This window comes from Vipera ursinii, assembly GCF_947247035.1.
Source record: "Vipera ursinii genome assembly, chromosome: 2".
In the NCBI taxonomy this organism is placed as follows: Eukaryota; Metazoa; Chordata; class Lepidosauria; order Squamata; family Viperidae; genus Vipera; species Vipera ursinii.
The window spans coordinates 201,016,030-201,037,424 of NC_139513.1; the positions used below are offsets into that span (position 1 = coordinate 201,016,030).

Consider the following 21,395-nt stretch of genomic DNA (forward strand, 5'->3'; position numbering starts at 1 on the left):
AAAGGTATATTTGTTCAGTTTATTTCACAAAAAAGTTTGTACAATTCTTCATTAACAGAAAAAAAAATGCTGAAGGTTTAAGAACATGAATGAAAAAAAGCAAAACTGACAGGTTCATTCACAAAGAGAACTTTGGTTACTTAGCTTGTAGATCATTTTGAATCCCTGTTGAATTCAAGTGTTAAAAATAGATGGAGTTTTATTTGTTTTTAACTGGTTCCACTCGTAATCTTCTTAATTTGCACAGGGTTTTTTTTTGAAAGAATTAAACCATTTTTTAAAATAAATCTGAATGCAGGACCATCCTAATCTGGCCATCCTGGTTTCAGAAACAACTGGGAAAAACTAGAAACAATTATTATGGCATTGGTGAATTGGCCTTAAATATTAAAATAATGCACTGTACATGTGTATGCGTAGATATAGCTATCCCTATCTTAAATACATTCCAAGGTACAAATATTCCCCACTTGCAAGAAACCAGCCAGGAAAACAGAGATAAAGACTTAACTGGGTCAACCTATTGTCAAAAAATATTTCCTCTGTAGATATACAGGTGATTTAATAATCTGTATACAGAGCCATGACCATACTGAAAACCCTCACTATGGCCCCATTCTGATATCCTTGCTCCAGAAAATAGAACAAAGCCGTTCTTGTACAAGTATAGTATTTATATCTTTTTGACAAATTATTGATGGCACTAGTTGGATACAATGAAAACATAGTGTTGCATAGCTGCTCCAATGTACTACCGCATATTCTTCATACTGTAACTTAAATTAGCCTGTGCGTCCACTATAAAGCAGTTCTTTGCAGTCCAAATACATTCAGAGTCTCACATGCACGCACTTACTTTATAAGAAGAAGGGCCACTTTAAAATTTAGGATAGTAGAATTGGTTGTACAGTGTTATTCACGTACGGAATAGAAAAACAAATTTCTTTCTGATACAAATCAAGTAATTACAAAGTGTTTTTTGAACACACAGTGCTTTAATTACCCCATAGCTAATGTGTGTAGCAGCAATAACTGTGGGTCAGTTTGTTATGCAGAACACTTTGCACTCTCAATGTGGTTAGAAGCAATACCTCTGCAATTAATGTATAGTTACAACATACTTTGGAAAGAAGGGAACACTCTATTAATTGCCAGCAGAGTTTAGAGATTTTGTAAAATGCACAGAAGCTGAATGCTGCATCATTTCCTCCTTCACATGAAATTAATGCTGATCATTTTCTGTTGGCACAGTCTGCTCCTCATTTGGGCTATATTTATTCTTAAGGGATCTTCCAATATATCCCCAGTATTCTTTTCGTATAACGTCTTTTTCCTTAGCGAGGATTTCACATAACTACGAAAAAGAAAATAATAAGTTACTTATGTTTATATTCCCTTCAGTATGCACAGTGTTTTATGGATGGATGGATGGATGGATGGATGGAAGAAAGAAAGGAAGGCAGGAAGCCTTTATTGAGATCTTACAATAAAGCAGGAGATGCTACTATAAATTATACAGTAATTAAAATTTATATACTATAGATTATACAGTAAATTAAATAAGCAGGAGTAAAAGACAAAGCCAGTGAATTGGGTAACAGTATTCACTCTGAATTCTCCAATATTAAATACTTAACTGTTTTATTCTAGGCTTCTTTCAGTTTAGTCCCTGAAACTTCTTATAATGCTTATAATAATAAATTAAACCATTTTAATTGATTTGTGAACAAAATAAAACATCTACAATGAAAAAGAAGACACAATGTTCTTTGAAATATAATTGGATCACTGTAGCATAACACCAATATTATGCTAGAAGATGGCAATTTTTAACTACATAACTAAAGTGAAAAGAGTTATTATAAATACTCGTCATCTTATTTGGTAGTGCCACTATCAAAATCTGCATGCTATTTTATAATAGCATAACCAAATCAGCGACAGCTGCAATGAATATTCCCCCTCTGCATTCTACGTTTTAGTCTATGTTTACTTCCCTTCCATTTTCTTGTTCTCCATGTATTTAGCTTACGAACACTTAAGTCAGGAATATGTTTTTTCAAAATGTTGATAGCACTGTTCAAATAAGTTTTGGGATTGAAAATATTTATCAAAGCTTTTAGAACACAATATTTTCTTCAGATAATCTGGTAAATTAGCTTGATTTTTAAATAAATTATAAGATCAGGCCTCTTTAACGTTAAATGAAATGCAGCCTTCTAACACAGCATCCAGTTGAAAGGCAATCTTTCTAATCCTACCACCTATGTGTTGACAGGTTGAAGCAAATGGCAATTAATTCTGATACCAGAAATTACTTTTAGAATGGAACTAAGTTGAAGTGAAATAATATATGGGAAAAGAAGCATTTATTCTCTGATATTTCTATGGCCAAATGATTATTTTATTATACTTGACATAAAACACCATGGTAATTGGTATGCATGAAATCAACAACAGTAAGAATATAACACACTACATGAATGAGCATGTCATTTTCTTCATCCTTTTGAAAATACAGTTCTGAATAAATTATAGTTTGCGACTTAGCTTTCATTTTTTTTAAAAAAGCATTTAAAAAGTCAACCGTATGTGCACTCAATGCACCAGTATTGATAATTTGAAGTCAGCTCTGAATATTTCTGTTTCTTTAATACCACCACTAGGCACACAGACATAATGCACTCACAAACACACACAAGGAGCCTGCTATGATTTTGAGACACACACCCCGCCGAGATGTTGACTTCAATGGTCTTATCTCTCTATCCAGAAACAGCACTGACCATGCTTGATGGAGATTATGAAAACTTCCTGTAACTTCTCATTGTATGATTCAGTGGGCAAGGAACTTTGGATACAGTAATGCTTGAACAATGAGAGAATATGTGGATGAAAGGTCTAAAATGTAAATTATAATTTAAAAGAAAATTTTTATAAGATGATTATCGGTGTTTAACACCAAACAAGTTGTCAAGACCGTATAAAGATATTTCAAATGAATGTTGGAAATGCAAATGTAAAGAAGGGACTTTTTATCATTTACGGTGGGCATGTGATAAAGGAAAGAAATATTGGAATAGGATTCATATTTTAATGCAGAAGATTCTTAAAGTGAATATAAAGATAAAACCAGAAATTCTTCTTTGGGGTTTAATGGAAAAAGGCTTGGAAAAAAAATGTGGGACTTTGATGGTTACATATGTTGACGGCAGCAAGATGGTTTTATGCACAAAAATGGAAGGACACTTTGATTCCCACAATAGATGAATGACTGCAAAAGTTGATGGAGTTAGCAGAGATGGCTAAATTGATTGCTTTGATTAAAGAAAAAGAAAAACACCATTACTTTTGTTTCTACTTGGAAACCACTTTTGGAATTTGTGCTTGAGGTGGAAAATAACAAAACTTTGATTTTGGTCTGCCAATTATATAGGTTTGTTGTTACAGAAATGGTTAGTTTATATTGTTATTATATAAAAGTAAAAAGTGGAGGTTTGATGTTATTATCTTATTCTACTGCACCAAAAAGTGTCGGAAGTCAATGGTTTTACTTGTTTTTTTTCTCTTTGCCCTACACTTTCCCCATTTTCCTCCCTTATTTCCTCGTTATTTTCTTTGGTATTTTATATTTGGATAAATTAATAAAATGTTGAATTGTAAATTTTTTTTTACTATAACTTCTGTTAAAAGACTCCAGGCTGGGGATAGCTACTATAAAGAACTTTAAGCTTTAAAGAACTAACCTCTAATGCTTTGTTGAGAGCGTCTTCCTTGTTTTCACACTGGTTTTCTAACATGTCTTCATATATGTCCACCAAGAAGGCAATTAGATAAGGGGAATTATGACTTGGCTGCAATTCCAGTAGCTGTTCTAGCAGGTCTGGATATTTTGAAAGGCCACGATCTTGCAAAATCCTGAAACGAAAAAGTTTCATGAAACTCATATTAAAATTTCAATCACCTTGCCATTTTTTAAAAATGTAATCATTCTAGAAGCATAGAGATCCTAGCTCCAGTCTCGTGTTCTGCTTGCTCATCTTAATAGCAGAAGGAAGAACACAAGGATGGAATCAAGCAAGGAGGTATTGCTTGGGTTTTAATTAATTAAATGCTTAATTAAAATTCAGCAGCTGTGCTTTCCCCTCATACTTCATTCAACTCTTAAAACATAAACCCTACCTTTCCTCATGGACAGAACCTCTGCCCACTTGCTGAAATTTCTGAGGGATGCATTAAGTGATGAAATGTGATCTTTTAATGGAAGGACCATGAAATCCAGGGCCTAAAATTAGTCAGCTATATTACTGCAGTATTTTAAGCATTAAAAGAAGTTATACTACTCTAGTTTGGCTATGGAAAGGATACAACCTACCCAGTATATAAAAGAAAAGAATTTTTTTAAAAACCATGCTCTGTGCTGTTAGCTGATTGAACATTTATTTTTATTTATCATGCAATTTACATCCCACCTTTGTTCTGTACTCAAGGTGATGTACATAATGCTTTCACCTATTTTCCCCATAACAACTTCCCTATGCATTGGGTCAAGCTCAGAGAGAATGACTGGCCAAAAGTAACTTCCCTGCCTAAAGGAGGACTAGAATTCATGGTCTCCCACTTTCTAGGCAAGCATCTTAACCAGTACATTAAACTGCTACTATTTGCTTTGTAAGTTCCTTTTATTGGAACTGTTACCAGGACATTCTCTGAATAAATATACTGTACTTATAATTTTTCCTATGGAAAACCCTTTTCATGCAGAACAGGGTATGTATGTATGGTTCCAGAAAATCCCAGGGAAGGAAACCCTATTTACAGGGAGTGCAGAATTATTAGGCAAGTTGTATTTTTGAGGATTAATTTTATTATTGAACAACAACCATGTTCTCAATGAACCCAAAAAACTCATTAATATCAAAGCTGAATATTTTTGGAAGTAGTTTTTAGTTTGTTTTTAGTTATAGCTATTTTAGGGGGATATCTGTGTGTGCAGGTGACTATTACTGTGCATAATTATTAGGCAACTTAACAAAAAACAAATATATACCCATTTCAATTATTTATTTTTACCAGTGAAACTAATAGAACATCTCAACATTCACAAATATACATTTCTGACATTCAAAAACATAACAAAAACAAATCAGTGACCAATATAGCCACCTTTCTTTGCAAGGACACTCAAAAGCCTGCCATCCATGGATTCTGTCAGTGTTTTGATCTGTTCACCATCAACATTGCGTGCAGCAGCAACCACAGCCTCCCAGACACTGTTCAGAGAGGTGTACTGTTTTCCCTCCTTGTAAATCTCACATTTGATGATGGACCACAGGTTCTCAATGGGGTTCAGATCAGGTGAACAAGGAGGCCATGTCATTAGATTTCCTTCTTTTATACCCTTTCTTGCCAGCCACGCTGTGGAGTACTTGGACGCATGTGATGGAGCATTGTCCTGCATGAAAATCATGTTTTTCTTGAAGGATGCAGACTTCTTCCTGTACCACTGCTTGAAGAAGGTGTCTTCCAGAAACTGGCAGTAGGACTGGGAGTTGAGCTTGACTCCATCCTCAACCCGAAAAGGCCCCACAAGCTCATCTTTGATGATACCAGCCCAAACCAGTACTCCACCTCCACCTTGCTGGCGTCTGAGTCGGACTGGAGCTCTCTGCCCTTTACCAATCCAGCCACGGGCCCATCCATCTGGCCCATCAAGACTCACTCTCATTTCATCAGTCGATAAAACCTTAGAAAAATCAGTCTTGAGATATTTCTTGGCCCAGTCTTGACGTTTCAGCTTGTGTGTCTTATTCAGTGGTGATCGTCTTTCAGCCTTTCTTACCTTGGCCATGTCTCTGAGTATTGCACACCTTGTGCTTTTGGGCACTCCAGTGATGTTGCAGCTCTGAAATATGGCCAAACTGGTCGCAAGTGGCATCTTGGCAGCTGCACGCTTGACTTTTCTCAGTTCATGGGCAGTTATTTTGCGCCTTGGTTTCTCCACACGCTTCTTGCGACCCTGTTGACTATTTTGAATGAAACGCTTGATTGTTCGATGATCACGCTTCAGAAGCTTTGCAATTTTAAGAGTGCTGCATCCCTCTGCAAGATATCTCACTATTTTTGACTTTTCTGAGCCTGTCAAGTCCTTCTTTTGACCCATTTTGCCAAAGGAAAGGAAGTTGCCTAATAATTATGCACACCTGATACAGGGTGTTGATGTCATTAGACCACACCCCTTCTCATTACAGAGATGCACATCACCTAATATGCTTAATTGGTAGTAGGCTTTCGAGCGTATACAGCTTGGAGTAAGACAACATGCATAAAGAGGATGATGTGGTCAAAATACTCATTTGCCTAATAATTCTGCACTCCCTGTATTTATTTATTTATTTATTTATTTATTTATTTATTTATTTATTTATTTATTTATTTATTATTTAAGTTTTACAAAAACAAAATTTTACAATATATCCCCAAATCCCTCCCACCCCAAACCCACCCACTTCCCCCCCCCCAAGGAAACCCTATTTATTATTAAAAATACTAAAATGACAATTTTGAACAGTTTGTTTCTGGATTTGCCAGTCTTCAGAGAGTGCAAGAAATTTGCATCTCCTCTCACCATCAAAATGCATTTTGTTTAGTGAAACAAAATAGTGACTTCTACTGCATCGGTTTGGCCACAAACTTTCAGGCATTTTTTTTCCCGATCAAAAAAGTAAAAACAATCACCCCACTTTAACAACAATGACAAAGCAATAATATTCTTATGTGAATCCTGAGCAGGTACCTGATTCTACCCTTCTTTATGTGCATTAAATTTGTAAGATACAGCGGCATTAAACATGTAAGTAAAACTATCTCACCCTCTCAGGTAGTTCCAGGCACTTTCATTATGAGGTACCAGCTTGATCATTTCTAGGGTGTACCTGAAAAGGAAAAACAAATCAGATTAGGAAACTATGGAATAACTGTGTATATGTCAAGGTAGCATATATTTTTTTAATTCCACTTATATCCCGCCCTTCTCCGAAGACTCAGGGCGGCTTACAAGCTTAGCAGTAGCCTTCATTCTATGTATATGCCTGCTTATTAGGGCTTTCATACACCCCCCCAAGCGGCATTATTACAAAGTCAGCTTAATTGCCCCCAACAATCTGGGTCCTCATTTTACCTACCTCTGAAGGATGGAAGGCTGAGTCAACCTTGAGCCTGGTGGGATGCGAACCTGCACTAATTGCAGGCAGCTGGTGTTACTTAAGGAGGCATCAGCCCACTGCTCCACCAAGGCTCTTAAATATCCTGAATGGCACGCGCGCACACACACACACACATCAAGCTATTATTGAGTGAAACACTGATTTTGTTTATGGATATTAGACATAAAACATTCTAAGTTTACAACAGCAATCCAGAGAATTTTGCGCATGCTTCAGGGAGTCTGTCATCTTGCAGTTACCTTAAAACAATTCTCCAATTTATGGAGATTGACAGCTTTAGCCAACAGTAGGCACAATTCCATCCCTATATTGTCATTGGTTGGACATAGTTTAATATTTTTTGAAACAATCTCCTAGGATAATTTTAATCCAGACAGTACTCAGCATGGATTACTGTATTATTAAAACACAAAAGAAAAAAGGGGGTTATTTTATATTCACCTAGTTCCTTATCATGGAAATGTTTTAAGGTTTATTCCACTAATGCAATAATCCATGGGGCTGTTCTGTTTCATACTTTGGACATTTTTTTTTTGTTTCAGAGTTACTCCTAATGATAGATACATTTATGAATCAAAGCATTTCCTATATAGTTAAAGGAGAGATAAACCATACATCAAGTAGATTTATATCACAAGGTACATAATGCCCAAAGTATTTCCAATTTTTTTAAACAAAAACAACTCTTTTTTTACAATATGAAGTTTATGTTGCAAATTCCAGGTTTGCTGTCATATCATGCTATATTCTCAGGTTTGTTTTTTTTCATTTCTTTCCAATTCCATGAGCTTATTTGGGCTCTTTTAGGAATACTTTCCAGAAGGATAGGGATTTTCTTAAAATATATTTTGTAGTTCTAGAGTTCTGGATTACCTCTCTTCTTGGGATATGGTTATAGCAAGATATAAAACTGAAGTGGCCATAATCCCAAATTAGAGTACACAGTGCTTAAGGTAGCGAAAGGATTCTAAAAGTCCACTGGGGACATGTATACAAAATTCTCCATACAATATACAACATGTATAGTTGTACACCCTTGTATTCATGGTATAAGATAAAACCAACTAAAACATTACATACTGAATTTCTCTTTCTAGAACAGCAGGATCATTGTAACCAGATGTGTTTGAAATCACAAAGTATCTTTGGTTCCAGGCGGAGTTATTTCTGACATCTTCTTTCAAAAGTTCCTCAACATACTGCAATTCATCATCCCACAGCTTAAATTCCTAAACATATAAAATTGAAGGAAACACTAAGAGACTGTATTAGGAAAATTATCTCATTTCCATTAGTTCCTGATACAATTATAGATTTAAGAGTTAGTGAACATGCATTCTCACATAGCAATTACAGAAATAACAATATGACCATCTTGATACCAGATCTGAGACGTCAAACCATATAAACCATACACTACATGTTAGGTATTTATTATACTGTATACCTTGTATACCATTTATAGGGAAAAGTATCATGGAGGTGCACTAACAACTTGATCTGTCTGAAGCATATTAATGCGATTATCAAAACACAAAAAATCAGTTCCTCAATCTTCCGTTATAAATGACATAATGGGATTCACAAAGCATCCATAGATATCACTTCACTTTCTCAGCAGATAAATGAACGACTGCCATTTGTTTCTTTTTGGGGGAAAAATAAAGCAAAACAAAAACTTCAACTTTTCCTTTCATACATTTCCTGCTCAGGATCACAATGCGCAATTGTTAATAAGAGCCACAGAAAAATACCTGAATGACCCATTGTCTATGTTGCCAAGCATGGTAATTCTTGGCATCCTGGTTAAGAATGCTTGCAATAAATTCAAGTTCTTGCGATGGGTCCTTCAACCACTCTACCAAAACTCGCCGGTGGTGCCTAAAATTCAAGAATGTTAAAGAATAGTTGTTAGTGTGTGTTTTTTAAGTGCGGTCAGGTTGCTTGGTAACCTGTTTGTACTTACAGCCATTTGCCAAGCACGCCAATCATGTGATCACCATTTGCAGTCTTCTCTGCTAGCTTCCCCAGAAAGTCAACGACAAAGCCAGCAGGGAATGTTGCAAGCTGCTACTGCCTGCCAAGAAGACACCTCTGGGAACTGGCTGAAAGAACTCCCTGCCAAGCTCCATGCAAGCAGACGCAAAGGATTTCAGTTCCATGCAAGCAGACACAAAGCTGAAATCCTTTGGCAGGGAGCTCTTTCAGCCAGCTCCTAGAGATGTAAAAGGTAAAGTTCCCCTGCACATGCGTGCTAGTCGTTTCCGACTCTAGGGGCTGGTGCTCATCTCCGTTTCAGAGCCGAAGAGCCAGCGCTTGTCTGAGGACGTCTCCGTGGTCATGTATATTAGGATTTGTATATTAGTGCAGGGATTTTTTTTCTCCCAAGACCTCTTCCCACTTTTAAAAGTTTTTGTTTGTATGAATTGTATGTTGTTCTGATTCTCATGGTTGCTTGATGGGATTTTAATACTGTCTTATTTATTTTTTTATTTAAAAAGTTTTACAATACATTTTGACTTTAATCCCCCCCTATCCCTCTCCCCCACTCCCTCCCCCCCCCCCGACTTCCCAGAGCTAAATACAGGGCATAAAATCAAAAAACAAACATAAACACCCCTATATTATCAACAATAAACTATAAATTCTATCTCTCTCTAGCTCATATAAAATGAGTACAAACAATATTAATATTACAAATAAAGTAGAGAAGAAAAAGAGGAAAACAAAAAAAGATCTTTACTCAAAATAAATTTTCTTAATCCCAGTCCTTATTCATATTAATTTCAAAAAAAAAAAAGGGAAAAGAAAAAAAAACTTTCACCTGCTATTTGCATTCTCCCACCTTTCTCTAATTTCCAAACAAATTCTCAGTTACGCACCAAAAGCGCTTATCTCTGTTAATCTTAATAATCTCCAACCAAACTAAACTATAATCTAAAATAGTTCTTGTGTGTATCACGGCAAATGTCTCACAGTTCCAAATCATCCTTAAGTTCAAATAAAAGTTCAAATAAAAAGAGTATATATATAAAAAAGATTTTTTAAGCAATCTCTAAGACAACTTGTTATTAATTAGGAGCTTACATACCCACTCTTAGTTCAACACATACTTTAAGTCTGTAACCCTAATATACTTTTCTAGCAAGCAAATAACATCAATCTTAAATTGTATAAAATATTTAAAAAAAAGAAAAAAAACTTTCTTTCTCCTCTATAATAATTTTACTCCATTGACATTCTAATCTAAAAATTTAATCAGCAATCTTAACGCCCCAAAACTTTTGGAGCACCTCTGTCATGACCCCCAAAACTTCTTTAGACCGCTCTCCTCCTACATCTTCATTGTAAGCACACTTTGAAGATTCCATAACTTTCCGCTGGTCTTGCTCTTGCTCTCGTCTCGCTCTTCTTAGGGCGGCACGCGTCATCTTCTGGCCTCCTGCAGCAACCGATGAGACTGTAGCTTGAACCCCTCCACCAGCATTGTCCTCTGTCTGTCTGTCTGCAACATCTTGAAACTTTCCCACACCGTGTCCTTTTGCAACTTCCAAAAATGATAGGGGGGTTGCTTTTAACACATTACTATAAAAATCACGTGCCTGAGCCACAGTAACCAAACGATGTCTTTTACCTTCGTACGTTGTCACCAACCCAACTGGAATCTCCCATCTGAACTTAATATCACGTTTCTTAAGTTCCTGTACTAGAAATGCGAAATCTTTCCTTCTCCTTAGGATCTTCGGAGGAATCTCTTTTAAAACCAAAACTTCTTGCTCAGCCACTACCAAATTAGTATCATAAGCAGCTTGAATGACTTCATCTCTAATTACTCTCTTTGTAAAATAGACCACCACATCTCTGGGCAACTTCCTCTGTCTTGCAATCCATGAATTTACACGAAAAACTTTGTCCATATTTCCCTCAATTTCAGATGCTGACTGGCCCAGTACCCCTTCCAGAGCCTCAGAAATCAGCTGCTTTAAATCTTCTTTACCATTCTCCTTTAAACCCCTAATTCTAATAGCATTCTGCATCTGATTATACTGAACAAGGCTCAATTCTTCATCCATTTTATCCCTTATATTTTCATTTTCTAATACCTTTGCTTCTAATATAGAGTTCTTTTGACTGAGATCCTCCACTTTTATATCCAGCTGTAGCACACATTCAGCTACGGATACAACCTTAGACAAGATATCCACCCTCATTGCTCTCAGCTTCTCTTCCATCTTCTTCTCCAATTTCTCCATTTTCTCCTCCATTTTCTCCTCCAATTTCTCCTCCAGCTTTTTCAACTTTTCATCCATCATATCAGACATCAGTTGTGCGTGCTTTCCAAGAGCGTCTTGTAAATCCTTAAGCGTCAATACCGGGAGAGATGCAGGAGGAAGCAAAGCCTGCAGTGAGGTCTCATGCACCAGGGAAGACCCCGCATTCCGAAGAGCTTTAGAAGTTTTAGCCGCCATCTTCCCCCACTTTCACTTATTACGCACTTTCACTTTAAAGCTATAAAATCCATTGAGCTAGAGAGTAAAAATAAAGAGTCCACTTCACCTTGACCTCCTGTATCTTGACCTCCTGTATCTTGACCTCCTGTATCTTGACCGCCTGCATCTTGATAATCAAAAGTATTTCCTTTTGGCAGGGGTGGTTGCTAACGCCTGGCTCTGCTCCAAGAATCCCAGAGCAGAGGCGCTGCGCAGCTCGGAGCAACCCAGGCTTCGGGGGGCTCATCCTTCAGCCGCCCAAGCTCTCAGCTCAGGTGGCCCCGGAGAGCTCAACCCCTACCTGGGGCCTCACCCCCTCCTCTTCTCCCGAGGAGGGGGCTTCAAATCCATCTAAACAGCTGATAGGCACTGTTTACGATAGAAAAACACAGCTGCGGAGCGGGCAGCCCGAAAACGGCTGTCTTTCGACGTCGCGTCGCCACCGGAACTGTCTTATTTTTTAACGGGACGCGGTGGTTCAGTGGATTAGGACGCTGAGCCTGTCGATCAGAAGGTCGGCAGTTTGGCGGGTCGAATCCCGAGTGGCGCGTAGCAGAGTGAGCGCCTGTTACTCATCCCAGCTTCTGGCAACCTAGCAGTTCGAAAGCATGCAAAAATGCAAGTAGAAAAATAGGGACCACTACAGTGGGAAGGTAACAGCATTCCGTGCGCCTTTGGCGTCTAGTCATGCTAGCCACATGACCACGGAGACGTCCTCGAACAAACACTGGCTCTTCGGCTTTGAAACGGAGATGAGCACCGGCCCCTAGAGTCGGAAACGACTAGCACGCATGTGCGGGGGAACCTTTACCTTTACCTATTTTTTAACATAAGCTGGAAAACCAATTTGATTTTGCAGTCTCTTAGGAGGATCCTGGGAGCCTAGGACCACACTTTAAGAAATGCTGTATTTGTGGGTTAGATAAACCCAGTTTATTTCAATAGTTTATGACCAAGTGTTCTGTGCCAACCCAGAAAATGATTTTATTCACTAACCAGGTTAACTGAATTGTGTGAATAAAAGGATTGTTAGCTCAGCAGAGATTGAGTTCTAATAACATTTGACAAAGTGACTTGAATGTATCCACTAAAAATATGTTTTAATTGACACTAGATGTAAGAAACTTTCCCTTCTAATGATAGCTTTACAATAGCTTGTTCACTTGCCCAAACTATCATTTAATGCCTCAGAAATGCCTGCAAATATATGCTATACCCAGTTAAATTGCCTCTTGAGTTGATAATTACATGGCTAATAAAACCTGTTGCACAAGAAGTGTGGCAATGGTGCGTAAGAGAGAACACCCAAGCATATGAAAACACAAAGACAAGTTATCCAACAAAGCACAGCAGTAGAATCACTGAGCTGTTGCTGTTGTGGATCCCCTGCTGTATTTTTCTGCTTGGCAGATGCAGCCCCTGCATCTTAGATAAGTCTGCTTTGTTTTGCTCCAGCAGTAACTGTAATTATTTGCATCACATTGTTCGAGCACAACATACAAAGCATAGCCAACATAATATCATCTTGCCATTGTTTATTTTTTCTCTTTCAAAAACCAAGACCACCACGTGGGAATCGATATCATCGTACCAATAAAATCTGCAGCTTAAAGAACTCTTTCTATAACCATGCTGAAATTCTGCTTAACAGTCTCTGTGCAACAAATCTGCACTATCTATTCAGAGGGGAAAACCACAAGCAATCAAACATTTCCATACGTAGGAAATAACTTTTGTTATCAAAGAAGCTACACTTACCAGACTTGGTAATTCTTTGGCTGATCTTCAATGATAGTGGTGATGTAACTGAGTTCCTTATTTAAGTCTTTCTCCAAAGACTGAAGAAGTACCCTACGGAAATGCCTACAAGGGGGAAAATAAAAAAAAGGGCAGGCATTCCTGACATTAAGTTCAGCTGCTTCCTCATATTACTCTCTCTTACTGTCAGTACTTCAAAATCGATTGCTTCCAAATAAATAATAGTTCTGAATGGGCATTTTTTTCATTGAAAATCAGACCCCGAAATCTGTAAGATGGGAAGATGCTACATTTGCTACATTTCAGAGATGTCCCATCAGTTCTTGCTGAACTCACCAAGTTATCAACCCAAACCCACAATGGTTAGGAGTGACAGAAGTTGCGATCTGACAGCATTAAAGACCATCTCACATTGATGAATTTTTGCTATAAAGGTGTAATACACCCTTCCTGGATAAGCTCTTTGACTTGAAAAATGAACTGTGTCCAATTGGTAAGAACATGAGCCTCAAATAAATAGAACCCATCCAAATAAAGAAAATAACTCTGTGCTAAGCAGTCTGTTCAGTTTAAGATTTTTTTAAAATTTTCACTGACTTTGCTATTGTGACGATAATTACGGTAAGCTTTTTGTGTGTTATGACTTAGCTTTTTGAACTGTCTAAAGTTCTAGATGGTTTGTAACTTTGTAATAAGTCCGTATCATTTTGTTCAGTTTCCAAACTTATCATAAAACTGTTCACTTATAAACCACCTACAAACCACTGTGTATTTACCCATGTAGTATAGCTGTAGTATTATTATCTTTATCTTCTTTACTCCCCACTCTTATTGGTATTATTATGATAATGATTATTCTGTTGCTTTGCATGTACACTGAGAACCTCTGCACAAGAGACAAATTCCTTCTGTGTCTAATCACACTTGGCCAAATAAAGCATTCATTCATTCAAACCTAGAGTCACTTGGGTAGATGGCACACAATATCCCGTGTTTCCCCAAAAATAAGACTGGGTCTCTTTCTTTCTTTTTTTGCCTCCAAAAGAGGCACCGGGTCTTATTTTCAGGGGTGGTAGTAGTGTCTTTTTTACTCACTTCCTGCACCGACAGCCCTGCCCAGCCGGTCCACTTCTTCTGCGGCCAAAAGAGCATTGTGGCCTGCATTTCGCAGTCAGACCTTTCTGGAAGGCTTCTGCAGCCGAGTACTGAGCTATGGATTCAATCCACAGCTCGGTTCTTGGCTGCAGTGGCCTTTCCCGAAATGCAGGCCTGACTGAGAAATGCAGGCCTGGCTGCAGAAGACGCCTCAGAAAATGTGGGCCAGCAGGTAAGTGGGTGCAAGGTGCATGGGGCAGATCGAACCCCTCACCCCCACCCTAGCTTGATTTTTAAGTGCAGGCCTCACCCCAAAACTAGGGCTTATTTTTAGGGTAGGCCTTACTTTCAGAGAAACAGGGTAGTTGTAACAAACAAATAAATAAAAGGTTTGCAAATGTCACTCCAAAGGGCAGCTTGCAACTAATCTGAATGGCCTCAGTATTTTAAAATTGTCTTCTTTTGGAATTTTGGAACAGAACAAGAAATTAAATTCTCAGGATTACTACATACCATACTGTGTAGTTTGCAGCATTAAGTTCAATGGCATCCCCTGTTAACTTGAAAGCTCTCTCACTCCGTTCATCATGTTGCAGAACAGCCCGGAAGTAATCATATACATCTTTAACTAGGCAGAAAAAAAATAAGTTTATCAAATCTGTTTTTGGCTTTCCTTCGCTACATTTACTCTTATTTTTTTCAGATATAATACTGTTTTTTCTTCAGGCCCCATATTTAGCCCAAATTACTGGTGCCCTTAATTTTATAGCTCTCTGTATCTTTTCCCTACATCCTTCTCTATTAATATTTACTGCTAGACTCCTGGCTCTCACCTTCATTTTCTTGTACCTTCAAAATCCACCATCTCCAGATCATCTCCTCTTGTCCTCTTATTGCTTATCACTTCTATCCCAGAAGACTGACAAATCTTCTGAATCTTTTACTTGAACTCCTTCAATGGCTACTTTCATTTTTAACTTCAGCTGAACACATGCAGCTGGATTTGCCAACATCTATCATATACTATTTTTTTTCTTTTTATCTTGTCTTCCATCCCACTATTCTTCCAAAGACATGAAACAGCCCTTGCCCCACATCTTTATTTCAAATCACCATGAGTCCATTCAGAGCAAGGTAGGGTAATAATCTAAAAAACAAGTAGAATTGAAACCAGAAGAGCAAATACAGATATCCCCTTTCTTATGTTAAGATTCTGTTCTCTGAAAACCTCATATAAAGCAAACTTACACAAAGTGAGACACTGGAAAAAATAAGTGGTGAGGTATGGTGTCAATTTTTGTACTATAAATATACTGACAAATGTGCTCATATCTCCTATTCTTAAGCATTGCCTTATTCAAACATGTTTTTATCCTTGTTTCTTATTTATGTAAAATGAAAACATTTTCTCCGTCTTTTCTACAGATGTAGTTCTAATGTGTGTGGTTATCATGGCAGACAAATAGTGGAATGCATTACAGCACCATGAACTTCATCTGCATTCTTTCTTACATTGCACACAGATTACGTTTATCCTAGGCCAGGGGTAGGCAACCTTGGCTCTGACTCGTGGATTTCAACTCCCAGAATTCCTGAGCCAGCATGAAGTCTACAAGTCATAAAAGAACCAAGGTTGCCTACCCCTGGCCTAGGCCAAGGATCCTTTACCAACTTTGGTGCAATTTACTATGTCCAGATTTGTTTCTAGTGTTAAAAATGTCAATTTCCTATTCGGTAAGAAGGTTGGATGAGATATTGAAGTCCATTTTGATTACCACAGTAATAGCAACTGCATATAGAAATAAGTGGAACACACAACTAGAACAACCACACAACACATTAGTAAATGCAAGAGTGAGGGCATCAAAGTTTTGATGGGAAAATGTTCAAGTGGTTTTGGCAGGAAAAAATCTTGGTATGTTTCCAGGTAATTGACACCAATTGCATAGTAACTTTCTTTTTTCCACATAAAGTGAATTCTAGGTCAAAAATTACCACTTATCTAATAGTAAATTTGCATAAAGCATAGGAATCCTGGAGTCTTCTGATGTTTTTGAGTATCACATAGTACATTTCATCAAATATAATTGTTTCCTGATACAATTATCTGCTTCTGTTGATTTCTCTGAACTTAACGTTTGACTGATGGAAAAACAGCTTACCTTTCTGAATTGAGTTTTAAAGTATGACATTCAAACTTCTAGGATTATTTAATAAGTAGATACAATTTTTAATTAACTTTAACCTCATGTAATAGCTTATAACAAGCATAGTTCTAATCTTAGTTTATTTCATGTCTTGATGATCTAATCATCTGTTTCATCTTTGGCTTCCAACGAAAAACACATGACACAATTCCAGATTCTTATGAACCATTATAAAATCCTACAACAATTTATTCCAAAGTCAAGCTCAGAGTGTTCAGCTGAATTTACTCACACAGAAGCCTGCAAAAATTTGTGATTTTAATTTACACTGGTCAGTAATGGGTCAGCCAGTACAACTCAGTTAGAACTACAATGAAGTAACAATGCCAGTCTCCAAAAAGCAAAGACACACACTAAGCTAAATTAGGAACAGGAGTATAAAACTGTTATTGAACTACAATCCCTCCCCTCCACACACAAGCGGCCATGCTGAATGATGATGTTGAGAGTAAGCCTCGAGTGCGAGAGATTCTGGGCTAAACAAATACAAGTTAGAGTAAAACCAGCTGAGAAGATAAACTTAGATGGTCCATTTATTCAGGGACACCCATTTTTACAGCCATTTTGCCATGACTATCCCCACCATTGAGGTCTCTCAAACTTCTTCTAAACTTACATTTTTCACTATATATGATCTGAACAACAGGATGTGGCCCATCATCTTGAGGAACTGGCTCAATATCTGCCCATTCTTTCCTGTTCCTGTAAAAAAAAATGATCAGTCAGCAGGTAACAAATAAGAACATTTAAAAGAAATATATAGTTCAAGGATATCTCCTAAATATCAAAGACTTGTTCATGTATGTTGTAGTACAGAACAGCTCCTTGCTGAGAATTGTACTTGCAACGAGGAAAGAAGAATTTGTACGTAAAACAAATTTGATATATTGTAAACATTCCTATTTACTATGCTCTCTATTAAACATGTATGATTGCATCATCACAAGGAACCCTACCTGCAGAAACACAGGAAACGCATCTTTTCCCCAACTAGGTACCTTACTGATATGTTGGATTAAACAAAGGAGAATTCTGGGACATGTTGCCTAATACATTTGGGCAATATCAAGTTGCAGGAGGCTGGATAACAATAAAAAAACCAACCATATAAACTTGACATAACAATATATCCAAGAAAATTGACAGTGTGTACAGATAGCACTGTGACTCATTTTTATTGTTTATCCCATTTGTATAGCCTCACATCTCATCTAAGCGATTCTGGGGACTCACAACAAGTAAAAACAATCCAGTAACTGTTAAAAGTTAAAAACCATTATAGATAAAGGTAAAGGTTCCCCCGCACATGTGTGCTAGTCATTTCCGACTCTAGGGGCCGGTGCTCATCTCCGTTTCAAAGCCGAAGAGTCAGCGCTTGTCCGAGGACGTCTCCGTGGTCATGTGGCCGGCATGACTAGACGCCAAAGGCGCACGGAACGCTGTTACCTTCCCACCGTAGTGGTCCCTATTTTTCTACATGCATTTTTATGTGCTTTCGAACTGCTAGGTTGGCAGAAGCTGGGACGAGTAACAGGCGCTCACTCTGTTACGCAGCCCTCAGGATTCGACCCGCCAAACTGCCGACTTTCTGATCGACAAGCTCAGTGTCCTAACCCACTGAGCCACCGTGTCCCTATAAAACTGCTTAATAAGGAGAACTTAATAGAAGTATTCCTTGAAATGTAGCATAAAGATTGTAGTTCTGTACTATGAGTACTATAGGTGCTTAGGGAGAAATAATGATATTTACAGCTTTTCTCACCTCTGTACAATATGATGGTTTGCTAAAAACTAAGAATAGACTTCTAGGCAACTGTTAAAAGTATAAGAGCCCTGTCATCCTGAACAGTGTTTCAAAAATAGAGGTGGGAGGTACAGATCCTAAATTTTCCCCTAAAATTGCTTTCATTTGGAAATAGGTCCAGACTGTTTCCTTTTACATATAGCCCATCTGCTAAAATTTATATTATTGCCATAGACTTTTTCATTCTGTCCAAGCTGCCATTTCACATTCTACTATTTGTTTTTTATTTCTACCAAATTTATCTATGTACATTAATTGTTTCTGGCAAAAAAAGAGAGCAAGTCACAAAAAGGATTCTCCACTGAGACCCAACATATTTAAAATGAAGAATTTCCAGACCAGGAAATTTATATTTGGGATGGGGATTTAAGCATTTAAACTTCACAAAACACTTTTGTTTCCTCTCTAGGAGCATCTACTGCGGTTTTTATTTCCAACATTTATTTCAATTCAAAACATTTCCCCATGCTGAACAAGCATACCTGGATATCCTAGATTTGGAATGAAATGAATGGCTGGAGAGGGGAACTTGCTTTTCCTAGGCGGACTTGACCCTTCATCTCCCCACTTTTCCGAAAGGGAGAGTATTCACTTGATTTAGATGGCTACTACTCACGCCACCCAATCCAAAGTGAAGTTCCTTGCAATGAAGTTATGCCTCAATTAAGGACACCGAGCAATGTAAGGAGCGCCCTAAAACGTCGAGCCGTCTCCAAATGACTAGCCAAGTTAAATCCTGCATTGATGATGGTCGGGTAATGAAACGAGCTCAAAGAGAGTAGCAAGGACTCCACCGTTCAACCCTGAGCGACTCTCTTCCATTGAAAGTTAAATCAGCTTAACCGAGTTCCGGGGAAGCGGCTTCTACTCAGACGGCTCTGCCGAGGACGAGGAGAGCTTTACCTGTACAGCACGTAGCCGGCGGAGTCCAAGGGTTCTCCGCACTCCAGCTGCTCTCCGTCACCCGCGGCTTCGGTCTCCGTCCCCAACCGAAGGGTGCAATCCTCCGGGCTCTCCCTCTCTTCGTCGTCCGCCATCATCGTGCACGCCTCCGCCCACCCCGGAAGAAACCAAAGCTGGAGGAGCCTATAAGAAACAAATGACCGTCCCTCCTGCACCATAGAGTTGCAGCCGGCTGTACGGCGGATGTGGGTCTCCTTTATCCCAGGCGGACGCGCTTTTGCCCCAGCCGGTTCCTGTGTTGCGAGGCAAGGCGAGAGGCTGCGCGTCCGCTCTGCGCTTGGATATAGAGTCGAAGAGGGCTTCCCGGTGCCTCCCTTGAGAACAATTCTGAGGTTTTGCTGGCGTTTCTCCCTCGGACATGCTAATTTAATCCGCCAGGCGAGATCTTAGACGCAGAACGGCAAAAATCGCAGTGGTTTGTTTCTGCTAGCCCAGGGATAGGCGACCTTGGCTCTTTTAGGACTCGTGGACTTCAACTCCCAGAATTCCTGAGCCAGCATGGCTCAGTATGGAAACCTCTCCCATTTCTCCTCAGCGTGGCTGGCTCAGGAATTCTGGGAGTTGAAGTCCACGAGTCCTAAAAGAGCCGAGGTTGCCTACCCCTGTGCTAGCCTCTCCGTAAAAGATTGGTTATATCTCGAGCCGTTGGTAAACGCAACTTGTTCGTAGATGAGCTCAGCGCCCAACTACTGCGGTGTCCTTCTGCTTATTCTGATCGACTGCGCAGTTCACCTCTTCAGTAAATGTTGGTTCAGTCCCTAAGAAAAAATGTTGGGGGGGGGGGAGCTGCACAACATTATTCATTTTCATCACTGCCCTCCCCCCCCCAAGCAGTCAAAGCTGCTACCCATAATGCCATTGTATTTTTTATGTATATGTCTGATTGTAAGAACACAACATTATAATCCTTATGTTTGGGAATAAAAACATTTTCCATTTGGAAGATGTGACATCCATTTGCCCCCTGTTTGTTCCCAAATTTTCTTCTGGGAAAGGTGGACTCCTCAAGATGCCTGAGATAAAGTGCTATCTTAGCACACAGAAAACCAAAGCCACATAAGTGCTGCCCTCATTGCTGATCCCTATTCTGCAAAACGATTGGGCTGGCAAACTGACAGATGGCCTCTCCTTGGGTTTTCATGTAGATCAGGGGTCTTCAAACTTGGCCCTTTTATGACTTGTGGACTTCAACTCCCAGAATTCTTCAGCCAGCATGCTTGGCTGAGGAATTCTGGGAGTTGAAGTCCACAAGTCATTAAAGGGCCAAGTTTGAAGACCCCTGATGTAGATTATAAAAAGTAGGGGGAAGAGGACAAATCCTAGGGTGCTCCACAAGCAGGCCTGAACACATCTAGAAAGAAAAGGATACATAGTGAAAGGGACAGAAGATCACTGACAGTTCACATGTGCCCAGGAGAGATGCAGACTCCCATTCAGGGACCAACAAGTCACCCACAACACCATTGTATGCCTATTCTATCTTGTACCTATATATATGAACTGTGGCTGCAAGGGTGACATTCCATTCATTCTTCTAGAAATATACCACGAAGCTTTGTTTTGCCAAAGAAGCAACATTAAGCATAAAACTTAGTTTTGCTGCACTGTAACTTTTGAAAAACATAAACCCTCGTTTAAGCTTTCTTTCTTTCCTTTATTTCAGTGTATATTTTGGCAGCTGAGTTGATAGAGGTCGCTAAAGTATATAGCCAGTCATGAAACACTAACATCGAGTTAATGCAAGGTAACAGCAACAAATGAAGAAAGTCAGAAAACAGAAGGTCATCTTCTGTATGGAGAAGTGGGGTAAAGGACAAAGAGAGGAACGGGCTCAGATATGAAAGATGGTGCT

At 38.7% G+C, this 21,395-nt stretch overlaps 1 protein-coding gene across 1 annotated transcript; it reads right to left on the reverse strand.

Moving 5' to 3' along the window:
- Positions 1-19,835, reverse strand: FNTA (farnesyltransferase, CAAX box, subunit alpha). Its single transcript, XM_083353754.1, has 9 exons — positions 19,484-19,835; positions 17,393-17,478; positions 15,083-15,197; positions 13,475-13,579; positions 8,981-9,107; positions 8,307-8,455; positions 6,873-6,935; positions 3,747-3,918; positions 1-1,354 (listed from the first exon to the last, which is right to left on the reverse strand). The coding sequence occupies exons 1-9, from the start codon at positions 19,699-19,701 to the stop codon at positions 1,223-1,225; spliced, it is 1,167 nt and encodes a 388-aa protein (XP_083209880.1). The 5' UTR covers positions 19,702-19,835; the 3' UTR covers positions 1-1,222.
- Between the last annotated feature and the right edge of the window lie 1,560 nt (positions 19,836-21,395).

What these genes read in the sequence shown, in the direction of transcription:
- FNTA (XM_083353754.1), bottom strand. Translation starts at nt 19,701, where the DNA reads ATGGTGCAGGAGGGACGGTCATTTGTTTCTTATAGGCTCCTCCAGCTT. An exon ending in GCCTGGAACTACCTGAGAGG is followed by an intron (nt 3,919 to 6,872) that starts GTGAGATAGTTT and finishes TTTTCGTTTCAG; the next exon opens with GATTTTGCAAGATCGTGGCC. An exon ending in CTCTCAACAAAGCATTAGAG is followed by an intron (nt 1,355 to 3,746) that starts GTTAGTTCTTTA and finishes TCTTTTTCGTAG; the next exon opens with TTATGTGAAATCCTCGCTAA.